General features: G+C 41.4%; 1 protein-coding gene and 2 long non-coding RNA genes across 3 annotated transcripts; 2 read left to right on the forward strand and 1 right to left on the reverse strand.

The window, feature by feature from the left end:
• The first annotated feature begins 1,395 nt into the window (after positions 1-1,395).
• On the forward strand, positions 1,396-13,697 carry LOC101743049 (gustatory and odorant receptor 22). The gene is made up of 9 exons (XM_004932206.4): positions 1,396-1,506; positions 2,216-2,354; positions 3,036-3,286; positions 4,411-4,671; positions 5,247-5,374; positions 11,117-11,276; positions 12,007-12,078; positions 12,509-12,598; positions 13,487-13,697. Exons 1-9 carry the CDS (start codon positions 1,396-1,398, stop codon positions 13,571-13,573), a joined length of 1,299 nt encoding a protein of 432 aa, XP_004932263.1. The 3' UTR covers positions 13,574-13,697.
• A 3,359-nt stretch (positions 13,698-17,056) lies between these two features.
• LOC134199248 (uncharacterized) lies at positions 17,057-18,602 on the forward strand. The gene is made up of 2 exons (XR_009973663.1): positions 17,057-17,444; positions 18,295-18,602. It is a non-coding gene; the product is annotated as an uncharacterized LOC134199248 (long non-coding RNA).
• On the reverse strand, positions 17,277-19,296 carry LOC134199247 (uncharacterized). The gene is made up of 3 exons (XR_009973662.1): positions 19,159-19,296; positions 18,744-18,773; positions 17,277-17,385 (listed from the first exon to the last, which is right to left on the reverse strand). It is a non-coding gene; the product is annotated as an uncharacterized LOC134199247 (long non-coding RNA).
• Positions 19,297-19,711: the final 415 nt, after the last annotated feature.

Below are 19,711 nucleotides of genomic sequence, written 5' to 3' on the forward strand. Positions count from 1 at the left end.
CATAGAATATTTTTTAAGTGTTGCATCAATTTATTAATTATCCAAGATATAAAATAAGTTAAGGAAGGTGAACATTCTAAGCGCTTTAGTAACTTACAAATTTAAACCCTTCTGAAGTCCTCATGTTCATGAAACATTCACGCATGACTTCCGCGATCAACGATTAATATCCTGTAATAAAAATCAAACCGCAAAAAATATAATTAGCGGAATTATCGATGGTGGGGCATCTCCGGAGTATGCACACATAAGTACCACCACCAAGTTCTTTTTTTTTCCTACCTAGCTGAGAGCCTTGAGAGGCTATTTCAGTAGGTGAGCTCACGGGGCTCCAACCTGACGACGTTGCTGACATGAACCCTAGCAAGAGCCGTGCTTCGCAGAATCTACCACCGGATCGGAAACGCGGCCCAATGAGAAGATCCGGCGAGAAACTCAGTGGGCTGTGTCTGAGGGTTAATTTACTCGTCGAGCCCTTCGTCGCAAGCGACGGGTTCGACGAGAATGATGACCGGTGCTTGAGTACCTAAGGTCCGCAGGATCGGGAATGTAGTTACCGGTGGCCACGATGAGAGGGTTCTCGTGTCGTGCCGCTTTATCGAAGTGGCGCATAAACGGCGACTGCAGATACTTACTGATGGACTCTAAGTCCAGGTCGTCATGGAGGTCGACGTTCCTGACGAACCACGGAGCTCCGACGGCTATCCTGCAAAAACGGGATTGAATAACTTGGAATGATTTTAAGTTAGTGCGGGCCGCGTGAGTGAACACTACACTTGCATAGGTCATGACGGGGCGTATACAAGTTTTGTAGTGTCTTTCTAAGGGACAATTTACTTCGCCTGCATATCATCGGGTAGAGGCGTCCTAGTATGAAGGCGGCACGGTCGCGTACCGTCTTTATGTGGGGGTGGAATGTCATCCCTCTGTCGAGGGTGACGCCTAAGTATTTGACCTTCGTGGCCCACGGTATGGGTTGGTCGTACATCATGATTGGGCACCACCCGGTATATTTCTACGTGAACCAGTAATGTATTCCGATAAGTAGGAGTTTCGCCACTTACTTAACACCAGATTGGGTGTTCACTTGTCTATGCAATAATAAAAAAATTAAATTTATTTTATGTAAACCGATTTTAACATAAAAAATATACAATACGAATAATTCATTGACTACCTCTAACCCGTAATATCAAACTCGTTTTGTATGCAATGAGCGACAACATCGTTTACTTTAAAATTTAATGAAAATTACAAGATGTTTACGGTTCAACTCGATAACGTCAGTTCGTGTTTGAACGTATAATAAATATTCAGAACACGACGACAAAGTTACGGGCATTAGGTACTCACTTTATCTAGTTAGAGGTAACTGTACCTAGGAGGGAAATACAAATGATTCCGGACCATCTTTTTGAAGAAGGCATCAACAATACGTTCTTGGATTACGACATGCGACATGTTCAACGTAATAGAAACATACAGGAAAAGACGCAGAAAGATTATGTAAGCGATACCTAGTTCCTATATGAGGCCGTCAGCGCAAAAGTGGCCTAACCCAGTTTTTAATAATAATCCTTATAATTATGTATATTATATTTTATTTAAAATATTAAAATTTTATTTAAAATATAATACATTTTGATGCAAAAGTCTGTCCATAGTTTGATCCATAGATAACAGATGGCTTTGTAAACATTATTTTTGAGCGTATTTTTTTTTTGCCTACTCTAATTCAAATTCGTGAAAACTTAAACCTCATTGCTCCATAAACCATGGTAAGCTTAGGTCACTTTTGCGCTGACGGTCTCATATTTCTGTTTTTGTATGAGTCGTGCAAAAATAGTTATTAAAAGCTCTATGAGATAAACTTTTGTTGGTAGCGATTTTATTTCACCTGAGAATCATTCTAATATTGTTTTTCCTTCCTGATGCGGAAATAAGTCTTTAAGAATATTCCACTTAAAAAAGGCTAGGCAAAGGAAGAAAATCATATCGCCGTGTAGAGGATTTTTCCGTGTTAAGTTTTCCTCGCTGTGTTGTCCTTAAGGCCATGAGTAACTTTTTAACTTTTTCTATTTTCTTTAGAGAAACCCGAACTTACAGCATGTATTTCTATCGAATTATTATTACATGGCGAACATTAAAAGCGATTGGTAAGTACTTTTAGAAATAAACCTGTAAAATAAACGAAGATTATTTTTAAATTTTAAAGGAACAAGAACAAAGGGATCTACTGTCATCACAAGACGGCGATACTTGTGAGATACACGACCAATTTTATCGAGATCACAAACTTTTGTTGGTGTTGTTCCGAGCGCTTGCCGTTATGCCTATCACTAGGTCTCGTCCAGGTAAACAAAATATTGAACCAATCAAAATTTACACCATAATGTATAGAGCGGTCGGTGTTTAAAAGTTCTAGTAGCAAAATTTTGTTTTGTGCCTTTGTTTAATTTGCAAGAACGTGGGCAAAATTTATTAACCTATTACATCGTTGGGCTACCGATTGAAAACTTTTTGTGTGAATGATACGTTACTGCATGACACAAATATTAATAGCAGTAATTAATAGGGAGTAATATATCTAGTACCTATAGTATGTTTTTATATTAATGTAATATGTACTTCTTATATTTTTTTTTATTGCATAGATTGGTGGACGAGCTCACAGCCCATTTGGTGTTAAGTGGTTACCGGAACCCATAGACATCTACAACGTAAATGCCGCCACCCACCTTGAGATGTGAGTTCTAAGGTCTCAGTATAGTTACAACGGCTGCCACACCCTTCAAACCGAAACGCATTACCGCTTCACAGCAGAAACAGGCAGGTGGTTGTACCTACCCGTGCGGACTCACAAGAGGTCCTACCACCAGTACGTCGTCAGGAGTACAAAAAAGGACATAGGGTATCTTTCCTCTGAAAGTATTCACGACGATTTTGGTTTTTCTACATTAAGGCGCACCTTCCACATGATAGATGTCATAAGTATGATATTGCTAACATATTTAACTTTTACTATCATCAAACAGGCACAATCACGTTTAGCTGGAAGTCAACAGCGACTATCTACGCCGTGTGTTTTTACATCGCGGCTACGGCGGTGGTTCTAATAGTTGGCTATGAACGGATTCAGATATTGCAGTCCATCAAGCGCTTTGATGATTACATCTACGCCATACTATTTATAGTATTTCTCGTTCCACATTTCTGGATACCGTTCGTGGGTTGGGGCGTTGCTCATCAAGTAGCAATTTACAAAACGAATTGGGGAAAGTTTCAGGTATGATAACAAAATAAAATAAAGTCAAATAGAGTGAGATTGTCAATAGATTTTCCGTAAGTAACTAACACAAAGCTTATGTTTTAGTTAATTAATATCAAGTATTAACTAAATTAAATATTGATCAAAGTAAATGAACTCGACAACTTCCCGCTCTAAGTAGTTTCAAACTTAATCAAATTGTATTGTCGAACAATAAACTTTAACATCAGTTTTAGAATTTCCAAATTATGATCCTCTCTCATAGCTTTCAGATTAACGGTGAATGTAATCTATATTATTTGTTGCTCCACATTTGCAAATCAACCACCCCGTATATTGCTAGCGCCATTCGCACTACAAATTCTGTAAAAGAAGCGTCACTATATCTCCACTGTTTGTCAAAGTATTCCTTTTACTTTATAATGCTCTAAGCTTCTTATCGTGGCCGCCTCTAATTAAATAACCAACTCAGAAGACCTGACACAGTCGCCGACACCCTAAACACGTCATTTCGGATCTTCCCGATCCACTTTCGGTGCTTTTAAACATTCCAAGCACCGGTCATCGTTCTCGTTAAGCTCGTTGGATGCGACGAGGAGTTCGATGTTCAACTTATTCCACAGACATAACCCACTAAGTTTCTTGTCAGATCTTCTCAGTGGGTCGCGATTCCGCTATTCGTGGATTTAGTGAAGCACTGCTCTTGTTAGTGCAGATATTAGCAGTCACAGGCAAGGTCCCATGAGCTTTGCCTCAGGTGATAGAATAACCTCTCGTGGCCACTGGTAATGAGGTACAAAAAAAAAGAAAGTTCATCACTACGACTAGTTCGCTACCATTGATTACTATTATAATATACAACACTTGCTACTGTATGGAACAACGAGTGTATCTTTTTTTTATTGCTTAGTTGGGTGCACGAGCTCACAGACCATCTGGTGTTAAGTGGTTACTGGAGCCCATAGACATCTACAACGTAAATGCGTCATCCTCCTTGAGATATAAGTTCTCTCGGAACAAAGATCGTAAAGAATCGAAGCAGCCTAACAAATCGGCTTTCGAAGACTTTTGGCACCATGAGAGTTGAAATCTCAATATTTAAATTATTAAATTACTGATCGGAGGCGATTCTGATTTTACAGGTTAGATACTATAGAGTAACTGGTGAAAATCTTAAATTTCCCAATCTAAAGACATTGATTGTTATAATAAGCGTTGGATGTTTACTTCTTGCTGTGTGCTTTCTACTGAGCCTCTGCGCACTGTTGGACGGATTTCTGTTGAAACACACTTCTGCTTACTATCACATTATAACAATGATTAACATGAACTGTGCTCTTTGGTATATCAACTGCAAGGCAATCAAAATTGCTTCTCAAAGCTTGTCGGAATGTTTTCAGCGAGTAAGTGTGACTTTTATTCTTTAAATTTATGATAAACTAGTTGACCCGGCAGACTTCGTAGTGCCTCAATCGAAAAATAAAAGACCTCTAAACTATTGTATAAAATAAACTTAAAACAAACAAAAGGAATTCGTCCGACGAAGGACACGTCAAAGGAAAAATAAAATTGTTATTTTTATATAATTCCGAGCATTTTCATATTTATCTACCTTTTAAACCTTCTCTTGACTTCCACAAATAATTCAAGACAAAAATTAGCCAAATCGGTCCAGCCGCTCTCGAGTTTTAGCGAGACTAACGAACAGCAATTCATTTTTATATATAGAGATAATTGATTGACTAAATTTATACTGGTGTATAAAAAGTATTCAATCAATGATTCAGTAATCAATGATTGAAGGTCTTTTGTCAAAAAAGACATCAATAAAATCTCACATATTTAAAAAAAGGGAACAAGTCTAAAAGAGTCACCTATAGGTATTTGCCGTTGATCTCTTAGAAGAGGTAAAGAAAACGATAAAGAAGAATCTGATTAAGAACCGCTAGCGAGATTTAAACACTTTAAATTGTTTCAGGATGTTGATATAGAATGTTCAGCACAACTAATAGCTCGATATCGGTATTTGTGGCTAAATCTTTCAGAGTTGTTGCAGTCTTTGGGAAATGCTTATGCTCGCACGTACTCTACCTACTGTCTTTTTATGTAAGATTACCATTATGCATATAACATAATACTTATCATACCTACCTAATGTTAGAGAGAGAGAGAGAGAGAATACACTTTATTGCACACCAATACAATTTACAATCAAAAAAACAGTCAAAAAGCAGATACATTTGTACAATAGGCGGGCTTATCGCTAAAAGCGATCTCTTCCAGACAGCCGTTTAATTTACAGAAATTCTGGAAACTATAAAAATATAGCAGGTATGTTGCAGTGTACCATAGACAATACATTATTATAGAAAATATATACATACAATAAACAGATATATACTGTTTACATATAATATATACCAGTATTGCGGCGAAGGCGAATTGGTAACCACTTGAGTTTAGTGTGAAATTCAGATACATGATCATATTTCCGTAACCCAAATATGAATCTAATGCAGAAATTTTGTAGCCGCTCAAGTTTATCAAGTTGTGTTTTGGTTAGATCCGGATAGCTGGAATCGGCGTAGACAAGAATTGGAAAAAGACTGTGCAAGCGCAGTTTTAGTGGCAGTTGGAAGAAAATTTCGTAACCGTCTCTAATAGACGTAACCGTATTTTTTTTTTTTTATTTTTTTTTTTTTTTTTTGTCAGGATGAAATCGCCGGACTTCCGCCCTTCACTGGGGATGGAGGGCGGGGCATGTCGGAGTCGAACCGACTAAAACCTCCTGTCTCTCAACAACCAACGTCCAAACCTCGCATGAGACAAAACTCATGAAAAGGCAAAGGGAGGAAAGTGAAGCGTTTAGTGCGGAGCACATCTCTCCCATCACCCTCCCCCTCGGGACGCTGGACTGGCGGTCGTCGGCGCCACGACCACCAGCCCTCTCGGTCGGCAGGCTATCCGAAGCCCGCCTAGATGGCGCCGGTTAGAATGGTCTATCCTACGGAATACCCCGCTGGGTCAGAACCAGCGTGGGTTGAGGATAGCCGGCCTTCCATCACCCGGATGCTCATGCCTAAAACGCGTGCAGAGCAGCTTGCACGTCGTCTTCTTAGGCCCCCTTCGCCGGTCCCCAGGCCGACATGTGAGGGGACCCGAAACACTTAGAGGGCCAGGGCTTGGGCGATATCCGCCTCCCTGGCCCCCGCTCGACGGCGGCGGGCCTGTGCGTCTCTCACGCGCCCCGCCGCCTCCTTCTGCGAGATGGTGCACTCGCAGAAGTCGAGCATCGCCTTCCACGACTCGTCGTCGCCGAGCATCGATGCCACAACACTCGGCAACGACAAGTCGTTTCCTATTTTTGCGACGAGGACACGGTGCCACCCCTCCCATGCGGGGCAGGCGACGAGCGTGTGCTCCGCCGTGTCCAAGTCGCAACCACAATGGTGGCACTCTGCCGTCGGCTCGGCTCCGATCCGGTGCAGGAACTCACCGAAGCAACCATGCCCAGTGAGCACCTGCGTGAGCCGGAAAGTGAGGCGTCCTCTGTCACGATTCACCCAGTTCAACCGGGCGAATCAACAAGAACCGGGCGAATCGCCTCGACGGTCCTACGACCAGCCGAAGGATCGGCCAGCCGTCTAGACCATGACTCCAGTACGGACCGCCGAGATTGGGCCCTCCGCGCTCTGACCACACTGGGGCTGGGACGCGCCACGCCCCGTACACGAAGGTCAGCCCGCCACTGATAGTCAGCAGCGAGCGCCTCCGCCTCCAGGACCCAAGGCGGCGTCCCAGCCAGTACACACGCCGCCTCGAAAGAGATGGTGCGATAACCACGGATGACCCTGACCGCGATGGTGCGTTGCGGCCGTTGCAGCAGCTTCGCTACCCCCACGGCCAGGGACTGGCCCCACACGGGCGCCCCGTATAGGGCCATTGATCGCACCACCCCTGTATAGAGACGGCGCGTCACCTGGTCAGGCCCCCAACGTTGGGAAGGAGCCGGCTTAACGCGCCGGCCACCCCCAACAAACGAGGGACCAGATTCTGAAAGTGAGCACGGAAGGTCCAACGACTGTCTAGAATGAGGCCGAGGTACTTCAACTGCACCCCGACCCCGATACGGACGCCTCCAACCACGATATGGGCATCGACAGGTGGCACTCTCCGGGGCCTGTGGAACCACATGGCCTCGGATTTACTGAGCGCCACGTCGAGGCCCAATCTCTTGATTTTGCCGACGACATGCGCCACCCCAGCCGTAGCAAGACGGGCAGACTCAGCAAAACTCCCCCCCCGGGCCACGACCAACGTGTCGTCTGCGTAACAGATTACGCTCAGGCCCGGGAGGAGGGCACCCCTCAGCACCCAGTCATACCCGATATTCCACAAAAGAGGGCCGAGCACCGACCCCTGTGGAACACCGCGCACGACCGGGAACCGGTGCACGATCCCACCGTGTCCGGTACACGTAACCGATCTGTCCTCCAAGTAGAAACCCACCAGCCGGCGAAGGTAGGGGGGCACTCCGTGTCGTTCCAGCGCCCCCCCTATCACGGACCAGGGCAGAGTGTTGAACGCATTGGCGATATCGAGTGACACCGCCAAAGCCACCCCACCCCCGGAAACGGCCTCATCCGAGAGGGCCCGCACGCGAAGGATCGCGTCTACCGTTGCGCGGCCCTCTCGGAAGCCATATTGCTCCGCCGACAGATCGGGCCCCACCCTGACCAGATGCTGGATGATGCGGGCTGCCAGAATGCGTTCCAGCAGCTTGCCCACCTCATCCAGCAACACGATGGGACGGTACCCGGCAGCAGTATCCGCCGGGCGCCCCTCCTTTCTCAACCGCACGAGTCTGCCCGTTCTCCACGATGAAGGAAACCGTCCCGACTCGAGGCAGGAGTTGTAAAGCCTCAAGAGTCGGTCCCCCAGGGCACCAAGAGCCAAGGCCCAAACCCGGCCATGGACGCCGTCCGGGCCGGGTGCAGTGTCCTTCGCGCACATTTTGCGCACGGCCACACGGAGCTCCGCCCCCGTTATATGGGGCACCTCGGCAGGGACTTCGCCGTCGTATTCCGGCGGCGAGTCCATAGCGGGAGCGACAAATCCCTCCCGCTCCTGCGGGAACAGCGCCGAGACGATGTCCCGCAGCTGCTGAGGCTGGAGACGCTCCGTGATCGGGGGGGCCCATGGGCGCATTTTATTGCGCACCATATGATAGGGCCGCCCCCACGGATCCTCATCCAGCGTCTCCAGGAGACCCTCCATGTGTTGATCCTTGGCTCTTCTGATGGCCAGCTGCAGTGCCCTCTGTGCGACGCGAAATGCGGCGTGCAGCCGGGCCTCTGCCGCCGCGAACGCAATTGGATCGTTGCGCCGCGGCAGGCGGCGGCGGCGATGCCTGGCGCACTCGCGCCTCGCCCGAACGCACTCCACGCGGAGTTGCGCAATTTCGGGCGACCACCAGTACGCCTGGCGATTAGGAAGTCAAGGGCCGATCCGGGGCATCGACACATCACAGATGCGACGCATCGTGTCCCGAAACCACCCTGCCTCGCCCTCGACCTGGACCGGGTGTGGACGCATGGGCGCCCACGCCGCCACTGTAGAGGCTTCCATCAGGAGCTCCTTATTCAGGCGCTTCAGTGCCCACTTGGGGAATGACCGGGACGCACCACGGGGGTGGTCCCCGAGGGCGTCCGCGACTGCGGAGCGGGCGGAGAGATCAAACCGAATATATCGGTGATCTGACAACGTCTCCGCCCCCTCCAAAACCCTCCAGTCGCGGATACGGCGCGCGATGGCCGGGCTCGCGAACGTAACGTCCACAATAGACTCGCCCTGCCACCGCACGCACGTCGCAACCGACCCTCTATTCAACAAACAGAGGCCGGCCGCGTTCGCCCACCTCTCCAGTAGCCTACCACGAGCGTCCGAGCGAGGGGAGCCCCATGCGATAGACTTCGCATTGAGGTCCCCCGCGAGAATCACTGGACGAGGAGCGAGGCGGCGAGCAATCGCCCCGATCTCGCCCAGGAAATGCCCGAACTCGACGGTAGGCCTGTTCGGAGAGAAGTACGCCCCGATCACGACGGTCCCTTCCAGCTGCACCGCGACGAACCCTTGACCCCTGGTCACCTTCGCCAGGGGGGGGATCGCCGCGTCTCTTCGTATGACTATGGCCGCCAGGCCGCCGTCGTCCCCAAACCAACAATCATTTGCTGGGGGAACGAAATACGGCTCGGCGACCACAGCCACATCTATGGACCACTCCGCCATGCTCTGAGACAGCATGTCCTGAGCTCTGGCGGAGTGGTTCAGGTTTCCTTGGAGGAAGCGATATGTGCGGTCCATTACTGTTGGACCACATCCATCGCCCCCTCCCCTTCACCGCTGCCCCCGCCCTCCGGCACCAGCGCCGCAGCGGGGATTACAGCGTTGGCCAGTGCTCCTCTGGCCAACCTTCTCTTTTGCCGGCGCTTCGATTTTCGGCGCCGGTTGCGTTCGGTATTATTACCGGACGGGAAACACGCCTTGCCTCCCGCCCGGTGGTTTGCCCTGCGTCCGGCTGCAGCGCACAGAGCGCAATGCGGGGTGGCCGTGCAGGACTTAGCTTTATGGCCCGGCTGGCCGCAGCGGAAACACAAACCGCTGCGGTCAACCGAGCTGGTGCACCTAGCGAGTCCGTGCCCCGTGCTGAAGCACCGGAGGCATCGCCAGGCACGTGGTTCTTGGAGACGCACGTGGGCCGCTATCCAGCCCACGCGCAGTCTCCCCGGATCCCCCGTCGATCTACCCGGTGGAGGAGTGGCCAAGGAAGTGGCCGCCTCCACAGGGCAGCGCACCCACGCTGACCTGGCCCCGGAGTACCCTGAGCGAAGTTCGCCCACGGTCACGCTCTCTGCGGCACATCTCCCCTGGGCCGCTATCGCAGCTGCCATCTCCTCCTTAGTGGCGCAGTCGTCCAGGCCGGTGATCCTAAACTCGGCCATCCTCACCGGCCTGTGCACGCGCACCTCTTCTTCCGGCAACGCCACGCGGAGCGTCGCCACTAGTTTGTCCGCGATGCCAGATACATTTCCTTAGTGTTTTCGCGAAACGTAGGCACAATTAAAACTACTCACTTATACGATATAATCTCGAGATTAAACATATCTACTACTACTGCTCTACTACTACTGCTCTACCACTACTACTGCTGCTACTACTACTGTCATTATACATATTTATTTCGAATGCTTTACAGTTTTCATTGTTTGACAATAGAAACACGAGATTAAACCGTAGAAGCAGTTTTAATTATGTTATTTTTTATTTTTAAGCTGTTAAAACTGTTTATGTGTTTTTTATTTGACACATTTACTATTTCTTTTTTTTTATATTCGATGCTAGAATGTTTTGCGTGAAATAGGGAGACCGTTATTCTAATGTAATTTTAGCTGGAATGGCCTCATAGGCATCCAGTGATTAGGTAAAATAAATGTGAGAATACGTTCTCAAGTCTCAAAATAAGTAAAAAATCTCTTAAACCCAAACACACTATGAATTCGAACACCATCAGCCTAAAAATATATAGGTATATCAAGAAACTCAGCTTTTTGGTTTAAATCTTTATTATTTATTTATTATTAACATAGAAGTAGAAACATAATCATAATTTGCATCTGTGCTTGAACTAGATGATAAAACCTGTATCTCAAACAGCAGTGCTCCTCGAACAAAGAATACAAGAGAAAGTAAATAAATCACAGATTTAATAATTCTTATAATTTATATATCAATTTGCTTGGTACAATGCTATGGGTACTTGATTATTTTGAAAGGTCTTTTTCCAAACAGGTTCGCAAACATAACAATAGCTGTTTACGGTGCGTTGTCTGAAATTGTGGACCACGGTTTTGGGTTTACTTTTAAAGAAGTAGGCCTGTTCGTGGACGCGGCTTATTGCTCAACTCTTCTTTTCGTTTTCGCGGATTGCTCGCACAAGTCTACTTTAAAGGTGATGTACGATATATTTAGAAGTAAATGTACCCATATATATTTTTTTTAAACTTGCTAAGTTGAAATACACTAAGACCAATGACGCCTTCAGCTCTAATACTAGGATCAGGCTTAGAGACCCCGGTAACCGTACTCGTCGAACTCTACAAAGAGTTCACCGTGCAACCTAACCCATGAATCAGCTCGCTGAGTTTCTCGCCGGATCTTCTCCGCGGGTCGCGATTCTGATCCAGTAGTAGATTCATTCGCGAAGGAGCTGCTCTTGAGTAGTTAGGTCTCTTTCGGAGGCGCTCGGGCAGCTGTTAGCAAATCCCGCCCCTCCTGGCTGAGTCTTTGCTCGCCCACCTGTCCTGGTGAAACTAGAAAGGCCTCAGGGCCACCAGTAAACTCTCAATCATAAAAAAATAATACACTAAGGCCCATGAAAGCAAAACGGCAGTAGGCTATGCATATATGTAGTTGCATTATAATAATACATTTCATTCGCTTAGATGAATCTAATGGTGTGAATCCCAAGTAGCGTTAAATAGCTACTGGAAACTTTGGACACTATAACTTGATGAAGGGCATGAAGAACACGAATCACTGCTTATGCATTAATTAATTTTTTTGTTGCAGAGATAATGATGTAGATTCACAATAAAGCGTGGGTTCAAAATTCGCTTTACCTCAGTCCCAAAAATTAGAAATAAGTAAATTTAAGTAACTTTCTTGTTTCTATATTTTAGGTCGCCGCCGGTGTTCAAGACACTCTTCTTTCAATCGACGTATTGGCTGTAGATAGACCGACCCAAAAAGAGGTATGGTTTTTTTTCGATAAACGTTATACATAACGAAAATGACCACCCTGTCAAGAGTGAAACGATTAAAAAGAAGGCTCTCTTAGTGCTAAGAAGATATTGCAACACAGAAGTAACCATTTAATGGCCCTTGCTCGACTTAAACGTGCCACTTATGTATATCTAAATGACCATACTGGATGATATATTTATTACTCCTCGTTGAAAGTCGAACACATCATCACAGTCATATCATGTAAAATACTCTAGTCTATTTTAATTCATAATTCCTACAGATAATGAATACCACAGTGAATTTACTTTTAATTTGTTTTTATGTTATAGAAAAAGATTTGCTCACTTAATTTGAAGCAAACTGCGAGATTTGTTTTCTGGACTATACCTATGCCTTACCGCTTTAATCTGATACATTTCTTGTAAACTTTTGCAGATCGATCACTTCATACAAGCAATTGAAATGAATCCGGCGTTCGTGAGTTTAAAAGGCTATGCTCACGTCAACAGGGAACTACTAACTTCAGTACGTTTTACAACTATCATAGAAGCTGATTTATTAATGATTTACTAGCTGACCCGGCAGACTTCGTAGTGCCTCAATCGATAAATAAAAGACCTAAACTTTTGTCTATACTAATATTATAAAGAGGAAAGTTTTGTTTGTTTGTTTGTATTGAATAGGCTCCGAAACTACTGAACCGATTTAAAAAGTTATTTCACTGTTTGGAAGCTACACTATTCCCGAGTGACATAGGCTATAATATTTTTTGAAAAAAATTAGGTATCTTTACTAAAACTCCAATAATGAAACCGAAGGTGTAAAAAAATTACCTAAAATGTTATTTATATCGCGTGCCCTGCGAAAACTATTGATGATAGAATAAAATAATGTACTACGACTTTATAGAACACATTATTAATTAAAAAAAGTGTCGGGACAGCATATGTCTAACTATTGTAGTTATGCCGGAATAAGTGTCCTTTTATTTAAAAAAATAATACGTCATATATCGTTGGATTTTTTGTTAAAGACCCGAGCGGAGCCGGAGCGGGCCGCTAGTATAAAATAAACTTAAAACAAACAAAAGAAATCCGTCCGACGGGGGACACAACAAAGGAAAAACAAAATTGTTATTTTTATTTAATTCCGAGCATTTTCATGTTTATCTACCTTTTAAACCTTCTCTGGACTTCCACAATTAATTCAAGACCAAAGTTAGCCAAATCGGTCCACCCGTTCTCTAGTTTTAGCGACACTAACGAACAGCAATTCATTTTTATATATATATAGATAGTATATAGATAAAAATGATGAGTTGATTCTTAAAGTCAAATTAAGACGTGAAATGTTTGCCTTTTTTATTCTCTATAAAGTGAGAGATAAAGATCTTATTTTTTTTATTGTTCGCAGGCCATAAGTATGATAACGATTTATTTAATCGTACTATTGCAGTTCAAGATCTCCTTACCGAAGGAGCCACATGGCACCGGTCAATAAATGAAACATATTATGATCAACAATTTCATTGTAATTATCTATTGACTTAGTTTACATTCACATTGTATTGTTTTGGTACACTTAATTAATAAAAGAAAAAGAAAGATTCCACATACATATTAAACTTATTTTATTTTAATCGTATTTCATAATACTCGATTGATGTATGAATAAATTTATGCGGTTATTTGACATGAACTGCTCATATAATACACTTCATGAAATGAAATGGTTAAAGTGTACATCTAAATTCTGAAATATTGTTGTAACTATACTGAGACCTTAGAACTTATATCTCAAGGTGTGTGGCGCATTAACGTCGTAAATGTCTATGGGTTCCAGTAACCACTTAACACCAGGTGGGCTGTGAGCTCGTCCACACATATAGGCAATAAAAAAAAAATTATCTTAGTTAAAATAGATCGTATATTTGTATTTTTTTCGGAGTTTGTACATATTAGTTAGTAAGGTAAAAAAGGTGTTATTTTCCAGTTCATATGGCCACCGATGTCGTCCGATAATATAACACGCGAAACCCTCTAAGCATGTATTTGAGATTTGATTCTGCTTTTTATTTCAAAGGCAATCTTTCATTAAAAAACTACCTTAAAAAACTACTAGGATAATGTAATAGCCATCCAGTAATGTAATAGCTGAACAATTAATAATATTCTAAGGGAAGTAATATGGAATTAACTAAATCCAAAAGATTATACTCTTGGCGCACAAAGCGCTCTTCGTTAGTCAAAGAGATCCGGAAACACCATCTTCAAATGCACTATGGGTAATTAGTTCGGCGTTTGCCGATGTCGAAGATGGATTAAGTCTTTCAATGGTATTATAAGCTCAGGCTCTGTGGTACATGCATACTGTCTGACAGACATAAAACTAATTACAGGTTGAGTTGACCTCATTTCTCAGGGGTCAGTCATGAAAAATTCTAATTATTGGGATCAGGACGATGTGGAAGATTTAGAACACACATGATTAATTGTAGTAATCTAAAAATACATAACACTTCACATTAAACGAGTGTTTATGTGTTGAATTCTTTAGTACTGATTTTTTTACATCATTTGTGTCAAGTTCCTCTGTACAAGCTCCATAGTAAGCACTCGCAATAATATTAGTGCCATATGGTAAGAAGCTGTGATAATTGATACCGGCATTAGACCACTAATTAGTTACCTTGACCTTTTTTCTAGATTTCGTTTGAGGCATTGTGTAGGTGCTGAAGCAAGATGTAACAAACATGATGACAGCTTATGATTAGCAAAAAGAATCTATTTTTCATTGTAAGTGCCAATGCGGTATAAGATCCCTTCGTTAATTAATAATAAGTGTTTTATGAAACGCATGGCTCACTATAACAAGTTAATTGCGCTGGCGATGGCTTAGTTCGTGCGGCACCCACTTATAAAGATTCTACCTTAGTAATTTGATCAAATGGACCAGTATTATTTTTGATGCTAACGTTTTCAACGCTGCTGCAAATCAGCTTCCACTATCGCCTTTAATACGTCGTTCTTGACTTTAGTTTTCGGGCTTGGGTTAATTTTTTAGTGCAAAATTTCCATATCGAAAGTTTTCAAATTAATATCATGCGTTCGTTTTTTATTTGGTCGAGTATTCACTTCGTACAAGTCATATCTTTTGTGAGCCTTTTATATGGCATTGCTACCGTGACGGAACTCGTATTCCATAATAACTCTTAATTTAATAGTATCCATATTAATGAATAAGATACAAATGTAATGAAAAAAATGCACTAATCATTAAAATGTGATTGAATGTGGAAATCGAATTGCAAAAAAAATAATCCGACATTTGAATTTAGAATTTGTTTCCAGTCATACACAAATAACGTTTCAGATACTGGCTAGTATATAAAACGGCAAAACCACAGGAAAAGGCTTTAATATTGATGCACTAATTATTTCGTGACGTCACCGCTGTGATGATGACGATCAAAAATTCAAGTGAGACAGACATTTTTACTATGACACTCACTCTTCTTTAGTTCATCTTTAAAATATTAAATGCTACGTCACTTTATAACAAAGTTCAGTTGACAAGCTGCATCAAAGAGTATTAATTTCAAAGGTACTACCGTTACCCATAAAATATTATGCAAAGCTTAAAACTCATGTCGCCCTTTGCAAGTCTGTTTTTATCATCTTATAAAAACACAGTTACTTGACCTCTACCTCTACTCTACTATATTTTGAACTATAAAGTCCTTAAAAGTCCTTGTGTAAATATAATTTAAAAAAATGAATGACCATGGGCCTGTCGTCCCCAATCATTCGAGGATGGCGTGACATCTACAACGGGTATTCATTAATCAACTTTTCCAATTACGATTCTAAGCCTATATCATTGCAAAGTTTAATGACGTCGTCTCGACGAAAGACCCTTGAAATATTGTACTGATTGTTTTGCTTCAAACTCTAGTTAATTGTTGAAAAACATGAAGATCTTACTACCGGGTGTTTTTTTTTAAATTTATTAACAGCTAATTAATAAGTCAAGGCATTAGCACATACACAACAGTCATTCGTGGCATCAAGAAAATTTACGATGCACTAAGCTTTACACATAAAAAAACTGACACAACTAATAATGTAATATACCTCATGCTATGTAAATAAAAAGTAAAGTATGATAATATACTCATACTACTGCCACATATACACATACTGTAATGTAATTTAGAAAATTATTTCGAGATTTCGATAAATTTTTCACAGCACTGGTTCTTAGCGTATTTCTGGTGAGATTGCAGATGAGCCCTGTTTCGGTCATACGATATTTCCCTTCACTTCAACAAGCGCTTATTACAATCGACGTAACGTTCGCTAATAAAAAATGAGTAAACTGCAAAACCCTTTATTTAGAATGGCTCCCTTTAATTATTTTTAACAAATTGGACATTTCGGTATGAGATACCTACCATTTACTTTGTTTACCAAATAGCAAGCTTTATTAGGGAAAATTGCTGCGTTTATTCAGCCTATTCCTCCTATGGATTGCCGTGTATATATTTTAATTTATTATTACGTTTTTAATACCCTACGTATTTAAACGAGATCACGGCCCACCTGATATTAAATGGTTACCGGAGCTCATAGACATCACAACATGAATACCGTCACCCACCTCGATACATGAACTCCAAGTCTCCCTATATATCTATATATCTCTCAGATGCATAATATAACGGCTGTCTCAGCAATTAGGGGCCCATTGCTGCTTTGCAACTGAGATTCACGAATTTCTCATACACTGCAATGCTATTGTATGTATTGCTAGTGAGCAGGACATGGATGTTAGTTGCATACCCGCGCACCGCTGTTTATAAAATGGCAAAAAACCTTTTATAATTTTAAACCAAAAACCTTTTTTAATTTGGATAAGTCCGGATTATCCAAATGATCGTAAAGTCTAAGCCACGCCTAAACGTCATAAAATATGATTGTTTATAATTAATTACCCACGGTCTTATTTGTTATCCTACTAAATTTAAAACAAATATGTTGTATATTAATATTAACGAAATTTTTCTAAAATGATTATATTGAGAACTGTATATAAAATTTCGAAAACGAATAATGCGATATCATTATGTAAAATCGTGGACCGCAATTGGTTGGTGGATTGACGAACGCGCGAACTTCATCAAGCGGAAGTAATTGTTCGCGTGTGACTACAATTGTTCTATAATCTGACTACATGTTTACCCTCTTGGCTTCGCTCTGGAACTCGCTCACCCGTCTTGGTTGAGAGGAAAGCTCCCGTGGCCAGTCGCAAACCTTACATTCACAAACAAAAAAGTTATTGTTTGAGGAAAAAAATAAGACGAGACGATATTGTAAGTTGGTGGGTTTTCTCTTTTTTGTGAACCACTTTTGCTAATAAATATAGAAATCAATAAATATAAAAAAAAAGTTTTTTTAGTTTTAGTAAATTTAATTTCTGATGTCATAAGTTGAATATTAAAACTTTGCATCTTAACACGTTGAACTTCATGCGGCCCACCGGTGGGCCTGACCTACAATGCCGTTCGGGCCAAGCCAAAATCAGGGAATCAGTAATTTTATCAACTCGAGATTTTTATTCTAAAATATATAAAATGCCAGAATTTGCACGGAAGATAAAAAATTTACCATCTAATTTTTAAGATATTTTTAAAATAGGTTATAATCTTGATAAATAGTAAAACTTTCCATTGGATTTGAAAACCAAGGCGTTGGGTTCGGTTAAAGAGTCAGGTGGCTCACTTCCATACGCGTTTTGTTTGATAGCCGCAATCTTGTAGGAAGCGTTTACGCTCCCTCTCGACCGGGTATTCGTAAACGGATTCCCCAGCGTAAAAAAAAAGGAAGCGTTTACGATGGAACCCTCATGTGACTCACGGCTGACCCTCATAGCCCGAACAGTTCAGTAAGATAAGGCTCACCGGTGAGCAACGTGGCCTGAATGAAAATACTCGATTTTTCATGTGACGTTCAACGCGTTAAGTAGGTATATTACTAAACTCAAGTAATTAATTAGGCGTCTAAATAGATTGCTACATGTACATACCCCAAATTTTTAGGTATTAATTTAATTAGTTTTACTTTACAAGGCATTCAAAAGTAGAAGAAAATAAATTAAAACCGAAAAAACGCGAAATGCAACTTTGTTTTCTCCACTGTACAGATTATATGTAATTATTTCAGCATTTACTTGTTATCTTATTTGTTGAATTTGGGAGAGTGGATAGGGTATATTGAAAATATTCCTGATATCGAAGATAGTTGGTAGCGCTTATTATTCCTGACGAGACTGCAGAAGAAAAACACGATCGAAACATATGTGAGATATTTTCCTTTGCACGCTGTGTAACATGTACGTAAATATTATTTTCAACTTACCACAGTAATGGCTTATTGCCTTTTGCAAAGAAATAAATTTTTTAGACAGGTAAAATTAAAGTCTTGTTTAAAAATTAATGATTAATTGCAAATAAACATTATGACTGAGATAATGTTTTAATAATCAACTACTGGCCGAGAACAATATACTACAATAATAGTAAAAATATATTGCATTAAAATTATACTATTTTTAATGAAATGTTTTGAGTATGCCAGTTTACTAACAACTATGATTCAAATCAATTTATTACCTTCTCTCACGTAGCATCAGTGTAACTGATCTATGAAAACAATTAAAAATTAGTAAGTCTTGTAATAATTTCTATTATTTTCTATAATTGTTATGCAGAATGTATATATAGCAGCGTTCTTATTATGGACGTATAGAATATATTATGAATTTTATTAAAGGTAATGTTACAAAATTTTAATAAAAAAAATCCAACTGCAACATAACTAAATGAAAATCATCAATGACTCAAAAACGACCACTCAGATCTTGATAAATTTAAAATGGAATCACGTATCTCATATGGTTTCTATCTTGCAAATAAAAAGTAATCATTAATATAATTTTTTTTACAAAATAAAATCTGAGGTAACACCAAAAAAAACAGTTTAAATGAGAATCTGTTCCTTTTTTTGAAGCCGGTCAGAAATACGCACCAAATAAACTTGATTTTCAGGGAAGCTTTCAGCACGGCCGCGAAAAACTTTACCATCACATATCAAATATTTAGTCGAAATTGATTGAATGTAGGTACACTGTTACAATACCGAGAAATCAAGTGAATTGGTTGTTCGTTTACTCTTTTGTAGATTTGAGCATCCGTCAGTCATTGTGGAAACATATTGTTTTTATTTATTTATTCAGGCGAACAACAACAACTTTTGAGCATAACTAATTAAATAGAATATAATAAAATAAGAAGAAATGTGAAGAATAGCTGGATCGTACCGTAAAAAAGTATACATTTCCAAAAGTATGGTATTAAGTAGAAACAGGAAAATTATGAAATAATTTGCTTAAAAATATTACAAAGAACAAAAACTAAATAAAATAAACGAACAATAATCATCAGGGCAACTAAAATGGCGCATTGTTAAATTATTTCATTTCATTTAATCGTTGTAAAAATAAAGTTCTGTTTTGTTTTAATTAACTTCTAAATTAATCTAATTTAGATGATTTTATTTAACGATGACAACATAATGATAT

This window comes from Bombyx mori, chromosome 8, assembly GCF_030269925.1.
Source record: "Bombyx mori chromosome 8, ASM3026992v2".
In the NCBI taxonomy this organism is placed as follows: domain Eukaryota; kingdom Metazoa; phylum Arthropoda; class Insecta; order Lepidoptera; family Bombycidae; genus Bombyx; species Bombyx mori.